General features: G+C 34.7%; 1 protein-coding gene across 1 annotated transcript; it reads left to right on the plus strand.

Moving 5' to 3' along the window:
* Positions 1–32: 32 nt before the first annotated feature.
* Positions 33–25028, plus strand: ARL5B (ADP ribosylation factor like GTPase 5B). The gene is made up of 6 exons (XM_059059261.2): positions 33–406; positions 12596–12656; positions 14420–14567; positions 17254–17337; positions 18660–18811; positions 21175–25028. The coding sequence occupies exons 1-6, from the start codon at positions 358–360 to the stop codon at positions 21221–21223; spliced, it is 543 nt and encodes a 180-aa protein (XP_058915244.1). The 5' UTR covers positions 33–357; the 3' UTR covers positions 21224–25028.
* The last annotated feature ends 418 nt before the right edge of the window (positions 25029–25446 follow it).

Below are 25446 nucleotides of genomic sequence, written 5' to 3' on the forward strand. Positions count from 1 at the left end.
CCGACTTCCGGTCCCGTCCTTCCGGAGATGGGTGGTCCTGGGATAGGGAGGGGAGGCGGAGCGGAGGCGGGGCTTGGGGCTCGTTGAGGCTCTGGTGGGTAGGTGGGTTCAGACCGAAGGGACTACGGGTCGGCGTTGGGCTCAGTGGACTCGAACAAAGGACTCTCGGGCAGGGACTCGGCACGGCGTTTTCTGACGGGTAGCTGAGCGGCCGATCGCGGCTTCTCCGCCAACCAGTGCTGTCGCCGCGTGGTCCCAGTCGGCTTCTCCTTGGTTCCCCACGGCCAGCGCCGCGTTGGGGGGCCCGGCGCAGCGGCACCTGCTGCTGAGGGAACCCCGTGGCCCGCCCAGGTGCTCATGATGGGGCTGATCTTCGCTAAACTGTGGAGCCTCTTCTGTAACCAAGGTGAGAAGGATGGAGCTGCGCAACGGCTCGAATCCGAGGCAGAGGGTCTAGTCGCCGAAGGCGACACCCGAGGGGAGACAGGTTTCTAGGTGGACATAAACGTTTTGAGACTCAGAGAAGTGACTTAGTCGAGGAGGTGGGTAGAAACTCACTATTTTAGGCTGGAAGAAGGTGCAACGTGTTGGTTGGGAGAAATGGAATGTCAGGAGAGGGGGCATTTGGTGTCCCTGAATCCAAACCAAGAATTCGGGGATTTTAGCGAAGGAAAGCGGAAAGCACCTAATGATACCCGGAGGCACTTGGAGGGCCTTTTCGTTCGCTATTAGCATCCTAAGTCTTGCCCTAGGATAAGTGTCCACCCAGAAAGCAATCAACTTTTTTTTTTTTTAATTACTACTGCTGCTTTGTTTTGCGCCCTGCTCTTTAAGCCAGTGCGCCTTCACGTTCTCTCTGATTTCGCCTGCTCTCCAGGACTCGGTAATGAGTTGTCCTATTGAGATACACCGGTTTCTGGAAATCTTCGTCCTAAACCCTTTATTCCTTTCTTCGATGTTGGAAAACGAAATGCTTTTGGTTCTATGTAGGATATTGCGTATCCGTAATTAGTCTATAACTGGTTCTGAGACGTCTAAAAGTTGCAAGTCCAAAGGGCCAAGAAGTTGTAAAACCTGTTCTGAGTCAGAGTGAATGAGATGTGATGGCTTTTGAAGAGAGAAAATACCCAGACAAAAAGGGCCGGGAATAGGTAAAGTTTTAGGCATTCTTTTAACGGAGTGTTTCCTCAGTAACTGAAACCAGTTTTAAAACTCAAAAATAGTTTCATTTTGCATTTAATACCCGGGCGTAATAAAAGCCAGTGTTTTATGATGATACCAATTTGTTACTGCTAATGCGGTATTTTTTCTCTGGATTTAAGAAGTAATGAACGGAATGAAATGGTTTTAGTCACTTGTTCTGTAGGTTGATAAGAATAATAAAATAGCCTTTTTCAAGGTTACAAGTTAATAAAGATAGATATATGCATACGCATATACACGTATACACATATACGTGTGTGTATAAACGAAATTACTGCAGATAGCACTTATCAAGTGATTTCAAAGTGGCCAGAGTTTAACTCCATATAGATATTATCCATAAATTAAATATATTTTCAGTAGTTTATATTTTCTAATCCTTGTTACATGAATTTACTATGTAAAGCAGCTTTTTAAGACGTTTAAAAGTATAAAGATTAATAATCAACTGCTTATCTTTTCCCATAGTTTAAGAAATAAAACTTTACCAAAGTCGTTGGTTCTCCCTGTGTAACTTGTCCTATTCCCTTTTCTCTCCTCTCTGTTTTATTACTGTTGTTTATCTTTTTGTTTTTTTTTAGACTTTCTTAATCAGACTTGAAGGGAATGAAGGATGTAGAGGGAAAATTCAGCAGACGATGAAAGACATTCATGGGCTACTTTTGTAGTCACATAATTGTTTAGTCCTCTTAAATCCCCATTACTGTTTAGAATTTTTCTGTCCCTTTAACTTCCTTGTTGAAAATTTAGAACTACATAATGGTTATTCTGTCATTTTACTCCCATTTATTCATGCAACTAACATTTAGTCACAGGCCATAACCCAGTCATCAGTTAGGCCTAGGTGACACAAAGGTTAAAATACAGAAAAGTTACATAGTTACTTTCTCTCAAAGTACTCAAGAATCAGTAAATGAGACAGATTGGGGAAAAAAAGATGCGGCATGGTAAATTATTTCACAGGTATGTATAAAAGCATGGTGATGGTCAACAAGAAGGAAGTGATTAATTTTTTCACAGGTGGTTCCTGGAAGACTTTACAAAAAAAGGTATACTTGGACTTGAGCAATAAGTAGGTGTTTACAAGGCATACTATGTTATTTTAGGCAGAAGGACTAATACGCAAATGGGAGAGGAATGAAATAGTTTGGTGCATTGAGGGAAGCTAAAATAGTTGAGTTTGGCTATATTTTAGTTTGCCTGTGGGGGAGTTAGAGGAGATGAGGTTGGAGAGGTAGCTAGGAGAACCAGATCACAGAGGGCCTTGCGTGTAGACTAAGACGTTGAACTGCAAGCCATGGGAGCCGAGCCATTAGAGTTTGGTCATGTATGTTGTTTTTAAAGCAGGGGAATAACGTGGTCAGATTGATACTTTAGTCCTGTATTTTTACTTTCTATATGTATCACATGACAATCTCAGCATTTTCCATTTTTTACCGCTGTGACACATCTAATCCAGTGATACTCACATCACTCAGTCTTGGTCACATAGTATGCCCAATGCCCCACCTCAGATCAGTTAAATCAGAATGGGGTGGAGCGCCCTGGGCATCAATGCCAAGATGACTCAAATGTACAGGCAGAGTTGACGACAGCTTATATTACCTGAAATACTCCTTTCCCTTATCTTTCTTCCAACATTTTTTCCCTGTAGTATTTTAGAGCACCAAGCATCTTTTCATAAATTTGATACCTTTCTGGGAATAAGTATACTAAAAGCATGTATCGTCTAAATAAAGCTGTTACAAACTACGTTCTTAGTCTCTGTGATTTTGTATTGCTTGAGTGTAAGCTAGAAGACTGATTACTTCAATGCACTTATCAATTGAAGGAAATAATTTCAAATCTGATTATCTTTGCAGACATTATTGTATATATCTTTGTGTTTATGTGTGTTGTACAGGCATACCTCAGAGATACTGTGGGTTCGGTTCCAGACTACCAAAATAAAGCGAATATTGCAATAAAGCAAGTCACACAATTTCTTTTGGTTTCCCAGTGCATATAAACGTTATGTTTAGGCTATACTGCAGTCTATTAAATGTGCAGTAGCATTATGTCTAAAAAACAGTACATATCTTAATGTAAAAATACTTTATTGCTAAAAATTGCTGTCATCTGATAGCGCAGGGTTGCCACAAACCTTCAATTTGTAAAAAACGAAATATCTACGAAGTGCAATAAAATGAGGTTATGCCTATATAAAATACATACGTGTATATCTATCTTTAGATTCACCTCAGAAGTTGACCGTTCCTTTTTTTTAAACTTCTTTTTAAACTTTCATAGACCTTGGTTTTTTTCTGTCCGTTATTTCTTGTTTTTTCCAGAATTAAGAATGAATGGAATATGATTTTAATTGTAGTTCATTTTCAGAACCAAAAACAATGACATTTTAACTTAATTTCATTATCTCATCATTTCTTTCTCATTGGTGAATTTCATGGTATCATTTTGAGCACTGATATCCAATTTGTATGTCATCGTTATTGTTCTTCACTTCTGATGGCTTACATCTGATGTCTCCTGTTAGTATTCTGCTCTTAATTCTGTTCTTTTTGCTAGTTTCAAACACAACAAACTTAAATTTACCACCGTCTGCTCCCTGTTTTCCAGAACCCGCTTTATTCATACCTTCAAATGGTTCAGACTTCTGATCAAATGTCACTCCTCAGAGAGCGCTCTCCTTCCCTGACTACTCTTACCTCGCCAACATTCAGTTTCTATGTCTTAACCCTTTGTTTTTCTGAGTAACGTTTATCACTACCTGTAATCATATGATAAGTTTATTTATTTACTTGTTGTCTGTTTCAATAGAAATAAACTCCTTGAGGCATGAACTTTGTCTTATTCGCTGTTGTATCCTCAATACAAAAGCTTTTGTTCAATTTTTTGTTTTGTTTTTCAAACATAAAAATTTTATATCGAAGTAACACATACATATTCTTTTTAAAAAGTTATATAATGCTAAAGTCTGAAAATGATGTGTGTTCGTTAGATCTCTTTAATCTCCTAACTTTTTTCCCAGCATATACTTCCACATTTCTGGATAATATACATATGTGGAAATTTTAAACATTGTAATTTTTTTTTAAGACTTGAGATATAATCAACATATAACATTGTATTTATCCCAGTATAGTATTTTGGCTTAATCCACACTCTATCTTTTCATTTTTGTGACTATAAAGTTTTGTTACTACTGAGCCACAATGTGCTGTAATTATGTTTCCCTTTTTTCTACAGCTTTTTCCCCCCTAGAGTAAATAATCATATCTCATTGCCTTAGTTTTCTTTGTACATTTGGCTAAGTCATTTCGTGCCATCCAAAAGCTCTCTGTACAGTTTACACACATCACACCTATCAGATGATTTATCCTGCCTACCCGCCCCCTCAGTATTCCATCCTGCTCCAAATTGGACCTGTTTTTCCTCTGTGCCTGCCATACAGCTGTTCTGGACTTGTCTTTGCTATCATTCTAGGAATTTCCTTTGCTTTTCTGTTTTATTGGAACTTAACGTTTTTCTTGCTTTACTCTTTGATGAAGTACATCCTTCAGAAATTTCCTGCAGAGTTGCCCAGAGTGGTCATTTTTTTTGTGATTCCAAATATCTGAAGATATATTGGTCTGTCCTCACTTTTCATTTATAATTGGGCTGGATATAGTTAAGTTGAAAACGTTTCTTTCAGAATTTTGAAGGTACTGTCATTGTCCACCAGCTTCCAGTGTTGTTGTTAAGACCAGTATCATTCTTTTCTGATTTTTCCCTCTCTTTGTAGTAGATATTAGAATTTTCCATTAATTCCTGGTATTTTTAAATTTGAAAGAGGTGTGCCTTGTTGTGTCTTCATTCACTGGACCTTTTCAACACAAAGTTGCACCTTTTTCCATTGTAGGAATTCTTTCCTTCCTTCATCCCTCCCAACCTCCCTCCCTCCCTCCCTCCCTTCCTTCTTTTCTTAAATTTAGGATTTCTTCCTCTACTTTTCTGGAAATGTTATTGGTCATATGGCACTAAATTGATTATCAATTATCCTTTTCCATTTTTCTGGCTCTTTTTTTTGAGTTCTGGGATATTTCCTTTGTCTTCCAATCCTATTGACTATTTTCAGCTATCATAAATCTAATTTATAAAAACATTTTATTTGCTAAATTTTTTTATTCTTGTGGCGTTGCTTCATAATGCTATGTCTTCTAAGTGTCTTAGTTTTTTCTTTCTGTTTCTATTTATTTTTATATTAGCCCTTCACACTGGAAGCTTTCCCCATAGATCTGTTATAAGTAATTCCATGCATGAATACACCACAGTTGTCTATTCATTTGCATCATGATGAGTTATAATATTGTGAAACTGTTAGATTGTTTTCTAAAGTGGTTATACCATTTTTATACTTTCACCAGCAACATGTGAGGCTTTGTTGCCAGTAATTTACTTTTAGCTATTCTGTTGGATGTGTACTGTTATTATCTCATTTTGGTTTTAATTTGCATTTCTGTGATGATTTTTGGGTGTTAAACACTTCTTCATGTGCTAATTGGCCATTTGTATATCTTCCTTTGCAAAATGTTCAAATCCTTTGCCAGTTTTTTTTGCGGGGGGGGGGGTCAAAACAGTTATTCTTTATAATTATTTCTGTATCCCGGAATTGAGTCTTTTGTCAGATATGTTTTGTGAATATACCCCCATCCCCACCCCCAGCCTGTGGCTTCCCTATTCATTTTATTAATGGCGATTTTTGCTGAGTGGAAGTTTTTAGTTTTGGTGAAGTCTTAATTTCTCTATATATTATTATTTTTTTTAATGGCTGTTACTTTCTGTGTCCTGTGTCTTTCATCGAGAAGCTTTAGCTTTTATGCTTAGGTCTGTGAGCCATCTCAAATTATTTTGAGGTTATGATGTGAATCGGGGTTGGGCTTCATTATTTTTTTACATGGGTATCTGCTTGTCCCAGTATAATTTACTGAAGACTTTTCTTTACCAGTGAATTACTTTGGAGTCTTTGTTGAAACTCAGATGATTCTTATCTCTAGACTTTCTCTTCTCTTGCAGTGACTTCATGGTAAATTTTAAAGGTGGTGTCAGTCCCATCTTTGTTTTGTTAAATCTTTTCAAAGAAAAGATTTTAATTTTCTCTATTGTTTCTCTGTCTTCTAATTTACTAATTCTTGTTGTTTATTTCCTTCCATCTGCTTACTTTAAGTTTGCTTTACTCCCCTCCCCCCACCTTCTTAAGGGTTAGCTGGGTGTCATTGTTTTTCTTTCTTTTTCCTTTCATATATAAACATCATTGTTTTTGTTTCTTTTTCCTTTCATATATAAACAGCTGTAAATGTTCTTCTTAAGCACTGCCTTCCTTTATTCCATAGATTTTAATATATTTCATTCAGTTGGAAACATTTTTTAAATTTTTTCTTTTTAATTTCTCCTTTGAACTATGGCTTATTTATGAGTGTTGTTATAGTTTCCACATATTTGTTTTTCTTGATAGATTATTTTTGGTTCCAAATTTAATTCCATTGTGGTCAGAAACATGCTCTGTAAGCTTTCCTCTATTTTTCCCCCCAAATTTATTGAGATTTTCTATAGTTCATCTAAATGGTCTGTTTTGTTGCATATACCATTTGCGCTTGAAAAGAATGTGCATTCTGCATTTGTCTGCAGTGTTCTATAAATGTTTATTAGGTTAAGGTGGTTGTTAATTTTGTTTAGATATTTTATATCTTTATGTGTATCTCTTATAGAGAGCATATGTTGGGATCTTGTTTATTTTGTCTAGTGTGAAATTCTCTCCCTTTTAATTGGAATGTTTATCCACTTTATTAGTGTGCTTAGATTTATGGCATGGTGAAATGTTAAGGTATACTGTTTTATCATTTGTTTTCTGTTTGTTCCATCTGTGTTTGTTTTGTTATTACTCTATTCTTCCTTTCCCACTTTCTTTTGGGTTGACTTAATTTTTTTAAGAATTAAATTTAAATTTAAATTTAAATTAATTTAAGAATTAATAAATAAATTATATTGACTTTTTAAGCAATTCCTTTTCACATTATTTTTATGGTTCTTCTAGGGATTGCAACATGCTTTCTTACCTTTTTGCAGTCTACTCAGAGTTAATAATGTAACACTTGTAAAGTGTAAGAACCTTGAAACTGTATATGTAATTGCATACTCTCCTCCCTTGTCATTTATAACCATACAGCTTACATGTTATTTGTATTGTATCTACATATGTTATAAACTGCACAATACAGTGTTATAATTTTTTGCCATAGACAATCACATGTTCTTTAAAGTTTTAAGAGAGGGTAAAATTTTCTCTTATATTTACCCACATTACTATTTTTCATGTTTTGAATTTCCATCTTGTGGATTTCCTTTCAAGGTGAAGAACTCTACCATTTTTGTAGTGTGGTTTTGCAGGTAAATGAATTCTCTTAGTTTTCTTTTATCTGAAAAAGTCTTTTTTTCCCTTTATTCCTGAAGTGTATTTTTGCTGAAAATAGCATCTTGGGTTGATTTTTTCTTTTTAACTTCATAGGCCTGTAATTTCTTTATCTGTAAAATATGCAAGGTGGCCCAGGTCAGTAGTTTTGTGCATTTTTGGAGACCTGGGTTCCTCAAAGTTGCCATATAGGTAACACATTTGTTGATGAAGAAGTGGGAGACAAGGAGTAGATCTCACATTCTGCAGCCTCTTCTAAGCTATGATATTTTATGATCCTATAATTAGTATACTATAAGACAGAGTTTTTTATAGCTCTTTTTTCTTTCTTTTTGTTCTCTCCAAGAGGCAGACTGCTCCTCCTTGCTGTCCAGGGCTTCAGGGCTCAGATTGTGACATCGTATCCTCTGACATTTTACTACCTACCTGTTGCAAGAATGCAAACTTATTTTCTGTAAATGCAATATTTCAAATTTTAAGTCACCAGATTTGGCATAGGGCATTTTTATTTGTTTCGTTATATAGTTGTTTACATACTCTGTGTTCACATAGGGCTTGTTCTCATTATATAACAATTTTAGTGCAGGTATTATGTATCTAGAAGGTAGCAATCACTATTTCATGACATTTGGGTGGCTATCTTATATCTCAAAATTAAAAGTTAGTCATTTTGTCATACATTTTAACAATATCCAATTTTAACATGATAAATGTTAACATATTATTCACAGTTTATTAACACTGCCAATATTTAGTGCTTCTCTAATGCTTTTCTCATGTTAGTCTGTTTTCATTGGTATTCTGTACTAAAACTTAAAAATTCTATTTGTTTGGTATCTGTACTAAAACTACAAACTGAGTTTATTAAAAAAAAAATTTTAATTGGGTAAAGGGAGAAACTTTTTTTTCTTGTTTTTTTCTTCTACTTATTTTTTTTGAAGTTCTTTTTTCATCATTTTTCTTGTTAGCCATTTCACCTGTATTTGTCTACAAGCAAGTGAGCTTACTAATTTGCTTTGAAGCTTCATCCTGTAAAGGCATGTCTTTATGCCTTCCCTTAAAAAAAAAAAAAAGAAGAAAGAAAGAAAAGTAAAGCCAGCTTTTAAGGAAATCCAAGAGAATAAACACCAAAGCCAAGCCAATAGAGAAACTTATGTGTAAAGACTTGGTCAAAATTAAACAAAAGCTGTGTGATGGGACCTTTTCCTTCATTTGATGTAAATAAACTTGCTTTGTGTTGGGCTCTGGAGATGCATCATTAGTAACACTGGAAATACTCCTCTCACACCTTTGTTATGAGGAGCGGTGCAGCTTGGTCTCCTGGAAGAGATTTTTGTGAAATAAGATGCCCAAAGTGCCCATCTCGTGGTGTGCAGACACACTTTTAAAACATTTGGATTCCTTATAATTCTGATTGTTATGGTAATGCTTAACCCCAAATTATTTAGCTATCCACAAATCATCTTAAATTGTACATACCCCGTCCCCAACACACACATTCCTACCCCTAAGCATGGTCAGCCTATTACTCTAACATCATATTTTTAAAAATAATGCTATTGGAAAACATTGGGAAAAAGTAAATTTTCTATAATTACATTTGTGAAGTCCATTCTAAATAAAGAATTTAGTATTATCCATGTTATAGTTTTCCCTCTTTAAGGTTAACTGAGAAATAACTGTTTCAATCTATCAACTAAATATTTTGTTTTCATGGCGAGTAATTTGAAGAGTTGGAAGTTAAGAATATATGGCTTAGATATACATATTGAGGAGCAGTTGAAGTTGTAAAAGTATACAATTGTATAATTTTCTCCTCATAACTTTAGAAATTTCAATTTTAGTGAAATGGAAATCTCTGCTTCCTGCTCTTTAAATAAAAATGATGTTAAAACGTTTCATGTTCTTCTCAGTGGCAGCCATTCACAATCTGACCTTTGGCATAAAGCCTTTCTCACCTTAATTTGAGACTGACTTGAACCATAACTGATATATTTTGAAAGTTTTTTTTAACCTATTAGATAAATACATAATACAACCATCTTTCCACATCTGCTTTAGTTAATTACGACAGGCAAAAGAAATTGTTTTTATCAAAGCTACTCTATAGGAAATCACTGTTGACAGTTACATAGCTTAGTTGATCTTTTGTGTTTCAGTACATAAAATAAGATTTGTATATGGCCTGTTGATTATGCCCAACCAGAAAGACAGCAGTACAGAACAAGCACCCCTGTGTCATGTTTTTCAAGCATGAGGGCCCCCTTTTAACATCAAGTAATATGCACTACTGTGTGATCGTAGTTATGCTTTTGATATGTATTGATGTGAACATTTGATAGAGCACTGTGATTCAATAATACCTTCAAGAAACTTTATACTTGATTAATCTAGACACCACTTGGGGACATTTAAAGCAACATATTAATTTTATTTTCAATAAAAGGAGAATATGTGTCACTTTCCATATTTTTCTCATTGTTCCTTGAATAGGTAAAAATTTTACTAACATTTGTGAACTGAATGAAGTCTTTGGTCACTGACATACTCAAGTAGCAGCTAAGTACAACAGAGGCATTTGAAAAAAGAAGGAAGAATTACAGTTGTGCATAGAGTACAAACAGCTTTTATTTTGTACTTGGTTTTTTAGTAAATGCTCTTTGAACTTGATTTTACTCTTATTGTATAGATAATGTTAAAGACGTTTTTCAAAGAAAAGATTTAAAATAAGCTGGTTATTTCATGCTTTTAAGCACTTAGCTGTTCCTTTACTGTTACTTTTTTATATAAACTCAATTTTAACATCAAAAGATAGGTCTCAGTTTATCTGAAGGATAGATATACATACCTTCATCATAAGACAGAGTTGAAATTTTGTGTTTTGTCTTAATTCCTAGACTTGCCTATCAATAAAGAGGAAAAGTCACCTTAAAAAACTTAAGTTAATCGAACATTTGAAACTTTAATGAAATTCATTATCTACATTCAGGGTTTGTCATTCCTGACTTAGTTTAAACTGAGACCAGTCTTTCAAAATGATGCATTGTTTATGAGTTTTACCATCACAGGCCTTCAGTACTGTGATCATCATTATAATACAAATGTGAAGCCAGGGGCAGGCATGTTTGAAAATGGCCCTGGTGTTCACTTGAGTTAACAATGATGGTACTATCTGGTACTATCTTTCCATTCCCTCCTCCCAGCAGGAGTATCTGCACCCAGGTTGAGATTACCTTTATACTAGTGACTTCCTTCCCAAGCCGCTGGGACCACGTGGTCTCCAGATCCTGGGTAGGTGGAGTTTCCAGCTGTCACCAAAATTTCACCAAAATTTCAAATGTTTGTTCCTCCACTGGTAAGAGTGCTCTCATTCTTACACTGTAAGGGACAGAAACAGGGCAACACTTCGATTGGCTCCATTAGAAATTAGGGGATACAAATCAAAAGTCAGAAAGAGAGAATGATAGTGAGTTATAACAAGCAAACAAGTTTTCTTTTTTATACAAAGTAGCTCCTGCCACAGTGAAAATAGCCCTTCCAGAAGACCATGTCATTAAGACCATGTCCTGCATTAATATAGACAGTGCCTACAGCATGCAGGTCATGAGAAGATAGAAAGATGGTTTGTCATATAAGAACTTGTCTGTGAACTATGGCTCCTCTTTTTTTTTTTTTTAATTTTTAATTTTTGGTGCGGTACGCGGGCCTCTCACTGTTGTGGCCTCTCCTGTTGCGGAGCACAGGCTCCGGACCCACAGGCCCAGCGGCCGTGGCTCATGGGACCAGCCGCTCCGCGGCATGTGGGATCCTCCCGGACCGGGGCACAAACCCGCGTCCCCTGCATCGGCAGGCGGACTCTCAACCACTGCGCCACCAGGGAAGCCCTGGCTCTTCTTTTTGACTGATGCAATACTGATACTTTAGGAATATCAGCTGATACTTGATTAGATGTATAATCAGAATTTTGATATTCATCGGAGGTTAACAAGAGCAGCAGGGATCTGGTATGAAATGTGTCAAATTCACTACAAATCAGTTGATTACGTGCAGAAGTTCTTATGGTGACTTCCTTGCATACCCTGCTGAGTTTCACTAGTAACTTTTTAAGCATTCTGTCCTGGGGAAGAGGAATCTTCAATATATTCTGTATAGGTTAAAATCTAGAAAAGATGATCTCTGAGTTCTAAGGATGTTTCAAAATATCTACCAAGTAACAGAATAATTAGATGGGCCTTAGAAATCCTTATGAAAGAAATGATACTTTTAGGCCATGGCACCAGAGGAGGGAACTGAAGAGGTTTTTGTTGTATACAAAGAGTGGAAACAGTATCTGCTCAAAAGTTATAAAATCCAGATCGAAAAAGCCTTGAAGACTAAGTAATTGCTTATTTATCTGTAAATTAATGGAAGGAATGAAAACTGTTTGAAATTATGTGTCTTAATATTGACAGGGAAAACTCTTTAGTTTTATGTTTTCAATTGTATTTTTAAGTGAAAAGAAAAAATCTTGGTACATTTAGGTAGGAAAACATCTGGCTGTAAAAACAACTTGATGAAAAGCTAATGTGATTGGTAGAGAGGGCAAGCGGGCGTGTAAAACACTTTTTTTTTTAAACTTACATTTTAAGTCATAATGTCTCGTCAAGTTTAGTATTTGGGTTTTTCCCCCCAAATTCAGCAAAAGTGACAAAGTTCTCTTGTGCCTCCCTCTTAACCATCTCCCTCATTCTTTTATAAGAGATAGATAAAGAACGTCATAATAGATTGCCTCACTTAAGGCAAGTAGCCTTGACATCATGAAATTCTCTTTATTTCTGGTATCTTATTCCAGAAATAAATATCCAGTGAATGAGTCTCATTAGAGAGCTAACTAATAATCATTGTTGAAAGCATGCAATTGAAGTATGCAGCAGTGTTAAATGCTTATGGTTTGCTTTCTTTTTGTAGAACACAAAGTAATTATAGTGGGACTGGATAACGCAGGGAAAACCACCATTCTTTATCAATTGTAAGTATGGGTGTTTATTTAAACAGTTTTTATTATTTTTGTTATTGGAGCTAATTTTGTATCATTAATAAGAATGAGATACCATTATAATATAATGGGAAAACTTAAACACATGGTTTTGGGTTTTATTTTACCAAACACAAAATTTATTAAAAAGTGAGTAAGGTAAACTGCTGTATGTTTGCTACAGTCAAAAACACTCATCTTTTTCCAGTCTTGAAAGAAAGAATTAATATTAAACTAAAAATAAATGAAGCACACATTCTAGTGCTGGAAGGAAGGAATAAAGTACATTTCGCTTAGTTCTTCCCCCTCTGAAGTCCATGTTAATAGACTGATATCGATCTAGGAAGCTATTGCTACTCTCCTGACTAATAGTTTTGGAATTCTTTAACATACCCAGACTTGTCAAATCAAAAGAAATGAAGATCACCCCTGAAAATATTGCTTTGGTAGCTTGTAACTGTGAGAGGCTTGAGACTTTCAGAGAAATACATTAATACTTTAAGGAAATTTTTTAACAGCCACTTGTCAGACAACCTCCCATTATCCTTTCAGTGCCAATGAAATGATCCTTGTTAAACAGTGGAAATGGATCTGTGTCCCAGGCATTTAACAAATAGTTATAAAATACAGTGCTCCATTGTGTGCTTTTTATCTCTTCCCACCTCATCTTAAGTACATCAGCTGACAGCTCTCCAGAAATACTTCACTTAAGCAGGGCTTAATGGATAGCTAGTGGGAAGCAGCCGGATAGCACTGGGAGATCAGCTGGGTGGTTTGTGACCACCTAGAGGGGTGGGAGGGAGGAGGTATGGGAACATATGTATATGTATATAACTGATTCACTTTGTTGTAAAGCAGTAACTAACACACCATTGTAAAGCAATTATACTCCAATAAAGATGTTAAAAAAAAAAAAAAAAAAAGCCATGAACTTAAGGCTTGTTGTTTCAGAGTTGAATAACTACTTGTTTTTCTTTAAAACATTCATTCATTTGGCCATTGTGTAATTTAATATGACACAGCCTTTGGACATTAGAAATAAACATTTCAGAAACCTGTCATCATTGTTGAAATAATTTTGCACATAGCTTCAAAAATACATATATTAAACCCAAGGGAGGGTTGCAGGCTTCTTCCAACATAGTACTGACATGTTATAGGCAAATATGTATTTGTTGAATTAATTAATGTAGCTAAACCAATGATTATGATAATACATGTGATATGAGCATCAGTGTTCTAAATAAATTTTCATTTGCCCATAGACTGTAGTTTTGGTTAATAGGCATGCACTGATTTTTATGGTTGAGCTAAATGTCTTTTCTCACATAGACAGTCTTTAAAATGGTAGCCTACGATTCAGTGGTTACTACTTTGCAAGTGTTGATGACACAGTCACCTGGAAACTTGCTCTTTCAGGATGGGGGGTTGGTTCTGCTCTAACCGATAACAGGGCATGGGGTTATTGGCATTTTGGCCACGAAAATGCAAACTCACACCACACAGTTCCCTTCTATCCAGATCAAGACTGTAGTTTATTCCATTAAAAGAACAAAAAAACTGTCTTTCTTCAGGAGTTGTTCTTTGTCTAGGTATTTGTTTGCACAAATGTTCTCCAAGGTTCTAGTTTTGTTGCTAGTGATTACCGTCATTGGTGCAGGTAAGGAAGGTTGATTCGTATAAAAATACAGAGATAAAACTTGCTTCAGTTTCTCAAGATTTACAAAAGAGTTTTTATGGTGTCTGTCTTTTAACAGCCTAATGAATGAAGTGGTTCATACATCTCCAACCATAGGAAGCAATGTTGAAGAAATAGTTGTGAAGAACACTCATTTTCTTATGTGGGATATTGGTGGTCAAGAGTCACTGCGATCATCCTGGAACACGTACTACTCAAACACAGAGGTATACTAAAGTTACTTCCAAATTTGAATGAAGAGAACTAAGAGGTAAACCCAGAAGATAGGCAGGCTGTACATAAGGCATAGTGACAGTTCCCTTTTAATAAGATTGTTTTTTTGTAAGGAATTTGAGGTTTTCAAATAAAAGAAAAAAGGCAAGTCAGAAGAGTAATGGGAGCTCTTATTAGTGGAGTGCTTACTGTTTGCAGGCTCTCTCAATTCATCCTCAGGGCAATACTATAATATCTCCATTGTTGGAGAAAGCAGACACTAAGATAAATTACATAACCTTTCCCAACTTTATAAGAGGCCCTAGTTAGTTAGAGGAGGAATAAAATATTTTCAGCATAATTTAATATAGATTTTCAAATAACATGAATTGCACATTCAAATTTTTGGTGAGATTATAATTAAAAAGCACGTGATTTGCAATCCATCCCCCTAGCATTCTCTGTCACTTATTTTCATCATTGGAGTCAACCCGGGGAACAAATCTGGAATATCTACTATATCTGTTTTTATTTCTTCTCAGATTTTTTTTTTTTTAAACCATGCAGTGCTATTGAGAGAGGTTTATCTTCAGGAATACTAATGCACAATTGCATCTATAATTTTTCTTTACAAAGAGGTACCAAACCAATTACTTTTTCTATAATGAAACCTCTTAAAAATTGAGGGTTTTTTTTTTTTTTTTTTTTGAGGGGGATTGCAGAGGAGGTGGAAGTGTTGATGCAAGGAATTTTTGGTGAATAAGTTGCCTTTTAAAATAAAAAACATGTATTCCTCTAGATTTATATTGTAATAGCCTATGTGTATGTATGTATATATTCCAGTGCAGTGTATGACTGGTCAAACCAGATGGCATATCATAGATAATCAGCAGCTGTGGCAGCACTTAATTTTCTATTTGCGAGGAAGGATAGGTTGCCAAGCTAATATTTATGGTTATAGGTTAGTTTAATATATATTTCTACAGTAAAATAACGTTCTGAAACTAAAGTGTGTTAGAGAGTGAGGGAAGAACAACATTTTAGCATAACTGTTGTTATTTTTTCAGAGCTCAGAATTAACCCCAAGTGTGAAAAGAGCAGTTATCTTTGGTGAATAGGTCAAAGTTGGTTCTAACTGATCCCTGTATATTGATAGCATTACTAAGTTGTAGTTTTTTGAAATTGTCAACACTCTAGATTTCACATGGGTCCAGAAAGACATACATTGTTAGTGATGCCATTTATATGAAATGTTCTTGTAAACTATTTCTACAAGAATATCAAAATTACTACAAAGATCCTTTAACCTTTCATGTAGCAACACCAGCATGGCACATAGCATTTGCAGTCTTAGATTCCAGGTAGGGATCTTATCTATGTGGTGTTTCTCCGACCACTTTGTTCACCCTACTTATCTTGCTTCTTAAATTCTTTGCATGGAGGCATCATCCAAAAGCTGAAATGTCTCCCTTTTAATACAGCAAGTTACAGTTGTTGACTTAATTTCTGACACCTTCCTCTCATTAACTTACAGAGTTACTTCCCCATATTTTGTCTCTTCTGACTTTGCCATGTTTCTTATATTTATCCCCTCTATTTTCTTTCCTTTTATCTTTCTAAGCCCTTGTTTGTTTATATTCAGGTTACTCTAGTTGTCTCTTTCCCTAATTGTAAAGTCATTTGAACAATCTGATTCTACCCTTCCTGTCTGTTTATTTTACTCACTCCTATAACCCTCAAAACCATTTAATCTCATTTCTTAACTTTTTCTTGTGCATAAAATGTTCAATTTAGGGGCCTTTTCTCACTGTATCTTCTTATTTTTCTTATCAAAGATGCTTTATTTTGAATGTGTAACACACCTTTTTTTTTTTTTTTTTTTTTGCGGTACGTGGGCCTCTCACTGTTGTGGCCTCTCCCGTTGCGGGGCACAGGCTCCGGACGCGCAGGCTCAGCGGCCATGGCTCACGGGCCCAGCCGCTCCGCGGCATGTGGGATCTTCCCGGACCAGGGCACGAACCCGCGTCCCCTGCATCGGCAGGCGGGCTCTCAACCACTGCGCCACCAGGGAAGCCCTCTTTTTTCATTTACACCATTACCAATAGCTTTCTCCTGTTCTCTTTGCGCTCTTCTTTAATTTCACCTGCATCTTTAGAGTATTACTAACACCCAAGTATATATATATTTCTATTTAGCACATTTTTCTTGCCTTTTTGTTGATATTTTATGTAAAAATGTCTTATTCCTTAGTTGTTTCAAAAATGTGTTTCTCTTTTTGTTTGAAACTAACTTCTTTCTAATAGGCAGGAGACTGTCTTAAATAATTATTGTTTTCTTGAATGACTACAGAGTACTTTGAAATTTTAGTGAAAGAATAAATTACTGTGACTTTCTTTTTAAAAATTACTTTTTTTTACCTGCATTTAAAAATAAATCTTACTACCTATTGTATTGTATATTCAAACATCACCTTTTCCAGCATGGTTTTTATTTGTTGAAGTTGTGAGTTATTTTTATTAACATTTGGATTTTACTGCTTGATGTGATTCAGTATAATATAAACTCGTTATGATGAAAAAGCAGTGGACCATTTTATAGTGATGATGTTGTCATAATAGAAAGTACTTCTAGCACTTAGAGTAGTTTTGCAGAAAACTTCAGCATCCCATTTAATTTTCTTTCTTTTTACTTGTCTTCTAGTTCATCATTCTTGTGGTTGACAGCATTGACAGGGAACGACTAGCTATTACGAAAGAAGAATTATATAGAATGTTGGCTCACGAGGTAAATTTTGAAAAGCAAACGTAAAACAAATGGAGTAAGGTATCTGTACACTGGTTTAGCTTTTTCACAAAGATTAATGTCCTCTGCTGTTGATTATTTCATCATTAACAAAGTTTTATATATCAAATTGATGACAGTCATGAAGTCAAAAATTTTTAATACTTTTTCAAACTTAAGAAAACTCAACACATTAATTTGGAGGCTAATACCATTACTGAAAATATTTTTCTAAGTTAAAACTACTTAGTCATGCCTTTAAAAGTCTGATAAATTGAGGCAAGAGAAAGGAAAATTTAAGGGTTTTTTTCCTCCCTACAGTTTATAATAACTGAAAATTCTTTAGTGAATAATTTGGGATCACTTAATTCTAAATAGTTCATATATACGAAAGACTTAGCTAATAAAACACATTCATGTACCCACTAGTCAACATAAGATATTAATTATCTTATGAGACCTCTTCAATCTGATTTCCTTCCCTTGTCTCTCAGAGAATACTAAAAGAATTCCACTATCCTAAAAGTAGTGATTATTATTCCTGTGCATATTTTTATGTTTTTACTACATTTTTATGTACTTGTCAGTTCTACAGAATATTATATTTCATGTTCATAAAACTTTATATGATGGTAGTGTGTGTGTGTGTGTGTGTGTGTGTGTGTGTAATCTTTTTGTAACTTGGTTTTGGAGGGTTTTTGCACAACACTGTGATTTATCCATGGTAGTACATACAACTTTAGTTCATTCCGTTTAACAACTACATAGTATTTCACTGTAAAGAGATACCACACTTGATCTGTTCTTCTATTAATGAACATTTACGTTACTTCTAATGTTTTGATAGTATAAACAATTCTGCAGTGAACATTAATCATTGAGCTTAGGTTGTACGAAGACTTTAAGTAGTAAGTATTGCCCAACCCTTACCTTCAGTACGCTCCTTTAAATTTTGGAGAAATTCTGTAGTATTTGGCAGTGTATACTATATTTGCCTATTAGAATATTGCTCGTATAGTTTTAAGTTATTATTTCAGATTCAGGTTTATTTTACTTTTAGTTTGACCCATTTGGCCCAATAGTAGAAAAATAATTTTTAATATCTAGTTTATATTAATCTTTGTTAGAATAAATCATTAAATCATGGTTATTTGAGGTGATTTATTTTTATTTCAACAATATTTTTATATTACATAGTAGTGCCTGGTTATTTTAAAGTAGAGAGATTTCATTATAATTGTTCAGTAGGGCATATTTTATCCTGCTTCATTACTTTAATTTGAATTGTGATATTTCACATTAGAAATATTTCATGTTGATTGCAGGATTTACGGAAAGCTGCAGTCCTTATCTTTGCCAATAAACAGGATATGAAAGGGTGTATGACAGCAGCTGAAATCTCTAAATACCTCACCCTCAGTTCAATTAAGGATCATCCATGGCACATTCAGTCCTGCTGTGCTTTAACAGGAGAAGGGTAAGTACTCATCAGTGTGAGTGCAGGTATGACTTCTTTCAAATTTCTTGCAACTTTTTTCGGCCAACTTGCTTTCTTCTTTGAATCCTGTTCCATTTTTGTTCTTAAAGGTAGTTTTTATATTGTGTCTCAGGCTTACAAGGTTGGAATAATTTTAGTCAATTACTATTGTTAAATTACAATTTAACAAAGTTACAAATTTTTTGTAACGTTTAGTGTAAATGGAATATTTCACCAAAAAAGGGCAAGAACAAACTTTTCAATTAAGTTTCCACAATCTAGATTTTCAGTTGTTGTTCATTTCTTGCTTTTATCATTCACTAACTGGGAAAAAACTGTAATGTCACCTGAATGAAAGAGGAGGCTTCAAAAAAATTTCATGTTTTCTGCAAGGGCTTAATTAAGCCTAAACTCCCAGCTTTCCACAAGAGTGCATCTCAGGAGTCATTTTGGGAGGCATGCTTCTAAACAACAAACATTTAAGATAAACGCCATTCTAATGTATTCCTCCTTTCCTAAGAATTTGAGTTTGGACATAGTAGGCCAAGGAGAACCCAGTGTGTTATATATGGTTTACCCAGTTTATTTCTAGGAACTTATTTATCTTCAAATCAAACTGAACTTCTCATTATTTCTCATACTAGAAATAGCTTGTAATATAATAGCTGTATGATGACTTTTTAGACCTGTACTTTTAAGACTAGGCCATAAGCACTCCATTCTTTAGCATTTAGGAGAGTAGGGTGAAATTCCTGCCATCTTTCTATAGTGGTTTCAGTTTAGTTAATCTTTTCTTTTTCATAAATAAGCATTTATTTATTAATAAATCTTAAAGATAAATAGTGCTAGCGCTGGGTTCTGGGATCATCAAAATGAATAAGATCTCATCTGTATTCACAGTCTGATGAATTCACAGTCTGATGGTTCAAAAAAGGGAAACATTACAATAGCCAAGACATGGAAAGTACCTAAATGTCCATCGACAGATGCATGGACAAAGAAGATGTGGTATATAGTACTCAGCCATTAAAAAGAATGGAATAGTACTCAGCCATTAAAAAGAATGAAATAATGCCCTTTGTAGCAACATGGATGGACCTAGAGATTATCATACTAAGAGAAGTAAGTCAGACAGAGAAAGACAAATATCATATGATATCACTAATATGTGGAATCTAAAATACAATACAAATCAACATATCTACAAAACAAAAATAGACTCACAGATATAGAGAACAGACTTGTGGCTGCCAAGGTTGGGGGGAGGGAGGGAATGAGAGTTTGGGATTAGCAGAGGCAAACTAATATATATAGGATGGATAAACGACAAGGTCCTACTGTATAGCACAGGGAACTATTATATATTCAATATTCTGTGACAGACCATGGTGGAAAATAATATGAAAAAATTTATATATATGTATATATCTGGATCACTTTGCTGTACGGAAGAAAGTAACACAACATTGTAAATCAACTATACTTCAGTAAAATTAAAATTTTAAAAACTGGGGAATCAGGTCAGAGAAGTGTCAGTGTAAAAATGTATACTATGTCCAAATCTTGGTGCCTCCATCTTCTGGCCATGGAATGGCTGTAGCTCTTTGCACACGTTTCCAAGGAGGAGGACTAGGGAGGCGGCATCACATCAGGATCAGCAGAGGCCTGATCTGGGCAAGGTGGCTGCAGCGTGGGAGACCTCCGGCTGGTCATTCAGCCACGCGGCCACAATTTTCTCCCACATCCATTCACCAAGCCACCAAGCACGCAGTGCAACATCCGCCATTCCAGGCACACCTCGCCAGTGGGAGCAGAGACCCCCGAACCCCATGCCCCCAGTTTAGTTAATCTTAATTCGGGGGTGGGATAGTTATAGTCTTGATGGCAAAAACTCACAAAGCTGTATCTTCAAGATGAGACTAAAGCAGTTTCCCACAATTCTCAACGGATTAGTATCATTTTGTTTATATAATCTTACACTTAAAAAGTCTACTTATTGGGCTTCCCTGGTGGTGCAGTGGTTGAGAGTCCGCCTGCCGATGCAGGGGACACGGGTTCGTGCCCTGGTCCGGGAAGATCCCACATGCTGCGGAGCGTCTGGGCCCGTGAGCCATGGCCGCTGAGCCTGCGCGTCCGGAGCCTGTGCTCCGCAACGGGAGAGGCCACAACAGTGAGAGGCCCGCGTACCACCAAAAAAAAAAAAAAAGTCTACTTATTATAGTGTTACCTGAATGTTGGCAGTTAAATGTATAAATAATTATTGTAGTACCGACTTTTGCGTAAGACTTAAAAATAATAAGTATACTTTCAATTTTTAAGTATAAAGTTTTTCATTTTGAAAATACTTTTGTCTTTTGTTTCAGGTTATGCCAAGGTCTAGAGTGGATGACCTCCCGGATTGGTGTGAGATAACTTTTTGCTCGAAAGAGACTCTCTATTTATTCTGTGACATGAACATTTTTCCTAGTACCTTTGGCTGCTAAGGCAGCAGCATGTTTAATTTATAACAACACAAACCTCTATGAGCAACACTTGAATCAAGTGCAGCTGAACTGGAACATAAAAGATTTTTTCTTAACTTTTTTTTTAATGCACTAATCTTCAGTTGGATGAACATAACGTATAACTATTTTCAGCAACAGAATTCTTCTGACTGCTTATTCTAATTATTCAACGACTGCCTTGTAAGAAATGTTTATCATATGTTTAATGTTTTCTGAAGTATTGTAATAACTTTAATGACCAGTTTCTTTCATTTCTTGACTGCCCCCTCCCCCCACCAGATAATTACTGGCTTGACAGAGTAGTAGTAGAAATTGTCAGGTGCTGTTTGCAAACTTACCCAGCACTAAATATTTGCTCCCTCTGTAAACTACTTATCTTTTGGACAGAACTTATTGTAAATGAGAAAGAAATATGCCTAGAAGATATATATGTAAGGGGGAGGATGAAACATCATGAGAACTGCCTTTAAATGGGTTAATTTCCCCCACATTATTGCAAGTCATGGAATAATTTTAAGTTTCTATTAGCGTGGAAATTAAGTAGGCTATTTATCTAAAAGAATTAAGTTCATTTTTCTGCCTGCAGCACAGGATTAGTTTTGGTTAAAAACCAATCAAAATAAAATATTTATTTCAAAGCCCAACTTTGATAGTAAATATTTTGAATAAATCTGGTATTTTTAAGAATGTCACATTATTCAATGCATATATAACAATTGGAAGTTACTAAAGCATACCAGCACCAAAATTAAAACAAGATACTTGGAATATATTTTACTATATCAATTACAAACAACTTTATTATCAGCAAAAATTTCAACTGTTCCATTTGCAAGGGGCACCACATCTGCTCTGGGCAATAGCTAAAGCAGGAATACAAACAGTTCATTTTATTTCTTAGACTTTGAAATTGTGTCTATTACAGCATTTCTACCACCAGCAGTATATTACTTAAAAAAACCATATGGCTTTCCTTGAATTTGTTTGAGGTTGTAGTGTAATAGGCTTGAAACAACTTACATTTGTATAATTATGCCTCATGTTCTAAAATCTTTCACTGGATAATAGGAAACTGCTGAATTTAATCATGGCTTTTAGAATATTACTATGAGACTCAAGTTTAATACACTAACAACTTAAAATTTTTTTAAATAGTTAAAAACTCATAATCTAGCAAAAATATACTTATTGGATAGCATTAAAACATTTTCAAGGCAGTCGTCTAATATGAACAATAGTCTAAATAGTGCATACCTTAAAAGGGAGGACAGGAATTGTAATTTTGATCCTCTTTATTTCAAATGTGTGAGTTTGCTATTATGAAAGGGATGAAACACATACATAGAGAATAATCTTTATTTTTACAGTATTTTTCTTTCATCTGGGTCAAAATAGGATTCAGTGTTCATAAGAACATCAGTACCTGTTCAAAAGTGATACTTTAATTTTAATATTTTTTATCGTAAGTTGGTTTAAATTTTGCTGTTTTCAGTTATACTTGATTTATTATATTTAGTCTAATTAATTTAGTTGAATGTGGTAGCATTTTTCTGATTTCTGTTTAGTGGTAGCACACCCTGGAACTGGAAATGACCAGAGGAGAGCTTTCTGGGCTTTGGGAAGCAGTTGTTCATTAACCTTGTTCTGAACGTTTTTCTTAGTGATTCTATACCAGGTAGAGGATAAATTTTGTTTTTAATATAATGCATAATCAAGAACATGAGAGAAAAGCAGACATTAATCAATATGGATGCTTTGTGGTGTGTATGGTGCTGGGGCAGGAGAAATTATGATAGCACACTTTGCCAGAATTTCTATCTTGGTTGTATAGTTTAGCCATAAATACTGAGGATAATTCTCTGAATTCTGTCCTGAGAAAAATCATATTTAATATTCCTATATTTGTTGTTATTATGAAATCTTTCTTGTATCTAATAAGATTGGCGGGCTCCATTTTCTTCTGTCAAATTATATGGTTATTTTTTTATATTACCACATCAGCATTATATTGAAAGTGTTAATAGTTGATTGTATTTTGTCAAACTACTAGTATAAACTCAAGTTTTCAATTTGATTTTTAAAATACAATTTATTTTATTTTCTAAATCCTTTTTGAAAAAGTTTGTTTTCAGATTAGAAATAATTTATGTTAGCTGTGTGTTGAAGACGAAATCAACATCCAACTAGGTTCTGTGCCAACGATTGGGAAAAGTTCAATTAGAAAATTCATGTAAGACTTTTAAAAAGTATTTTATAGGTTCTCATTAGATATTTCCTCTTACAGTAATATGAAAACTGATTACCCTTTACTCCAAGAGAATGTTTTGACTCAAGCATGTATCTAACACTAAAGCATTGATTCTGACATTTATTGAAAATCAACCAACTATAAGATATTGTCTGATGAAAAATGTAAATTTGTGATTAGTGCCTTTATTCATATTTTGAGATAAGTTCTCAATTTTGTATTATACCTGTTCTTTAGAAGTCGTATTAGCAGGTAATTAATTTAACAATGAAATAGTTCAGCTTTCACCCTCCCCAATCAATCCCTTAATTGCCTAGCGAAGTTTCTAATAAGTGGTGGAAAGCAGGGGATCCACCCATGTTACTTTCGGGAGATTATTCTACATTTTGTTTTTAATTTGAAGATAAAGAAACTAAATTTTAACAAACCTTTTGTTATAACTAAAATGTAACTGCTACCCTTGTTAAGTTCAAGGCATTTTTCTTAATTTTGAACATGTTTCATTCTTCATATTTAAACCCATCTTTCTTATTGAAGCCCATCTGAGACCTCTTTTAGAATTAATAAGCCCTTTTATATGGGAATATACTGCATATTTTGTATTGTTAGTGTTATTTAATTCCTTAAAATTTGAAATAATATATCTATAATCTATTGAATAACACGATTAAATACAAAGTTTTGCTTTTAGGTTCTTTGGTAGTATGCTTAAAGGTATAATTTTATTCTATATTCATTAGAGGAATGATAATAAATTGAAATTTCATTGTTAAAAATCATTTTTAAAATGGATACTACTTCTGTAGCTGTAGTCATTTTGATTAAGCATAAATTAACTTTCATTACCTATAGCATAAAGAGAAAATAATTATTTTCCTATGGAAACAGTGAGTGATATAGGCAGTGCTGTAAACATTATTCTCTGAAGAGTTATGGGGAGTCGCAAGGCAAAGAAAATTTTAAAACAATAAAAGCTTTATTTTTAAAAAAATATTTTTGCTGTAATATCCTAGGACAAATTATAAATGGAATTGTCTCTGACTAACACTCATTTAATTCTTAACTATGTAAAACAATACCAGTAGAAAAAATGTACTGGTATTATACCTAGAATAGATGAATTCCACTGAGATTTATCTTTGAAGACCAACTTAATGAGCCTAACTTTTCATCTATGGCTTTGGATCCAAAACATTTCATATCTAGTTCCCTTCTAAAGGATCTTTTATATTTTGTCAGGGTAAAGTCACTTCAAGATACAGGATGATGACTTGTATCCAGTAGAATATTGTGCTGGCTATCTAAAGAAGTAGGTTTGAATCTTAATTTGGCCGTGACCTGTTTTACCTTAGACAATTACTATCGTTCATGGCCTTCCTACTATTTTTCCCATACTGAGGAACTTAAACTAGAGCACCAACACATCTTTTGGCTTTAAAATCCTGAACCTTTATACACTACTACTAAAAACTAAAAAACAAACACAAAAAACAAAAAAACCAAACCAAATGAGGGAAAGACATGTAATATGAAATTACATTTATTTTTATCTATTATTTGATTCCCACCTCATTATCATTTCATTTAGTATATGAATACAAATAAGAAAACAAAGGATCAACTAGTAACTGCTACTCCACTTAAATTGAGCTAATAGTTAATGACAATGCAAATAAGAAAATAAGCCATATTGCTAAGAAGATGATATTTAATCTACTTATAAAATACCAGTGTATATTGGAAATACTCTCTTCTAGAAAATATCTTATTTTCCTGGCTTTTACTAACTGGATGCAAGTGGTTAGTTTGTTCAGAGTTTATTGGCTTTAGAGGCTGCCTCAAGCTCCAGTTCTGTTTGACTTTCCAGTACTGAAAAGGATAGT

The sequence above is a fragment of the Kogia breviceps genome, chromosome 3 (genome assembly GCF_026419965.1).
Source record: "Kogia breviceps isolate mKogBre1 chromosome 3, mKogBre1 haplotype 1, whole genome shotgun sequence".
NCBI classification, from domain to species: domain Eukaryota; kingdom Metazoa; phylum Chordata; class Mammalia; order Artiodactyla; family Physeteridae; genus Kogia; species Kogia breviceps.

Bases quoted from the DNA above. Each gene is read 5' to 3' on its own strand.
- ARL5B (XM_059059261.2), top strand. From the start codon at position 358: ATGATGGGGCTGATCTTCGCTAAACTGTGGAGCCTCTTCTGTAACCAA. The intron at 407-12,595 runs GTGAGAAGGATG...TTCTTTTTGTAG, and splicing joins GAGCCTCTTCTGTAACCAAG to AACACAAAGTAATTATAGTG. The intron at 18,812-21,174 runs GTAAGTACTCAT...CTTTTGTTTCAG, and splicing joins TGTGCTTTAACAGGAGAAGG to GTTATGCCAAGGTCTAGAGT.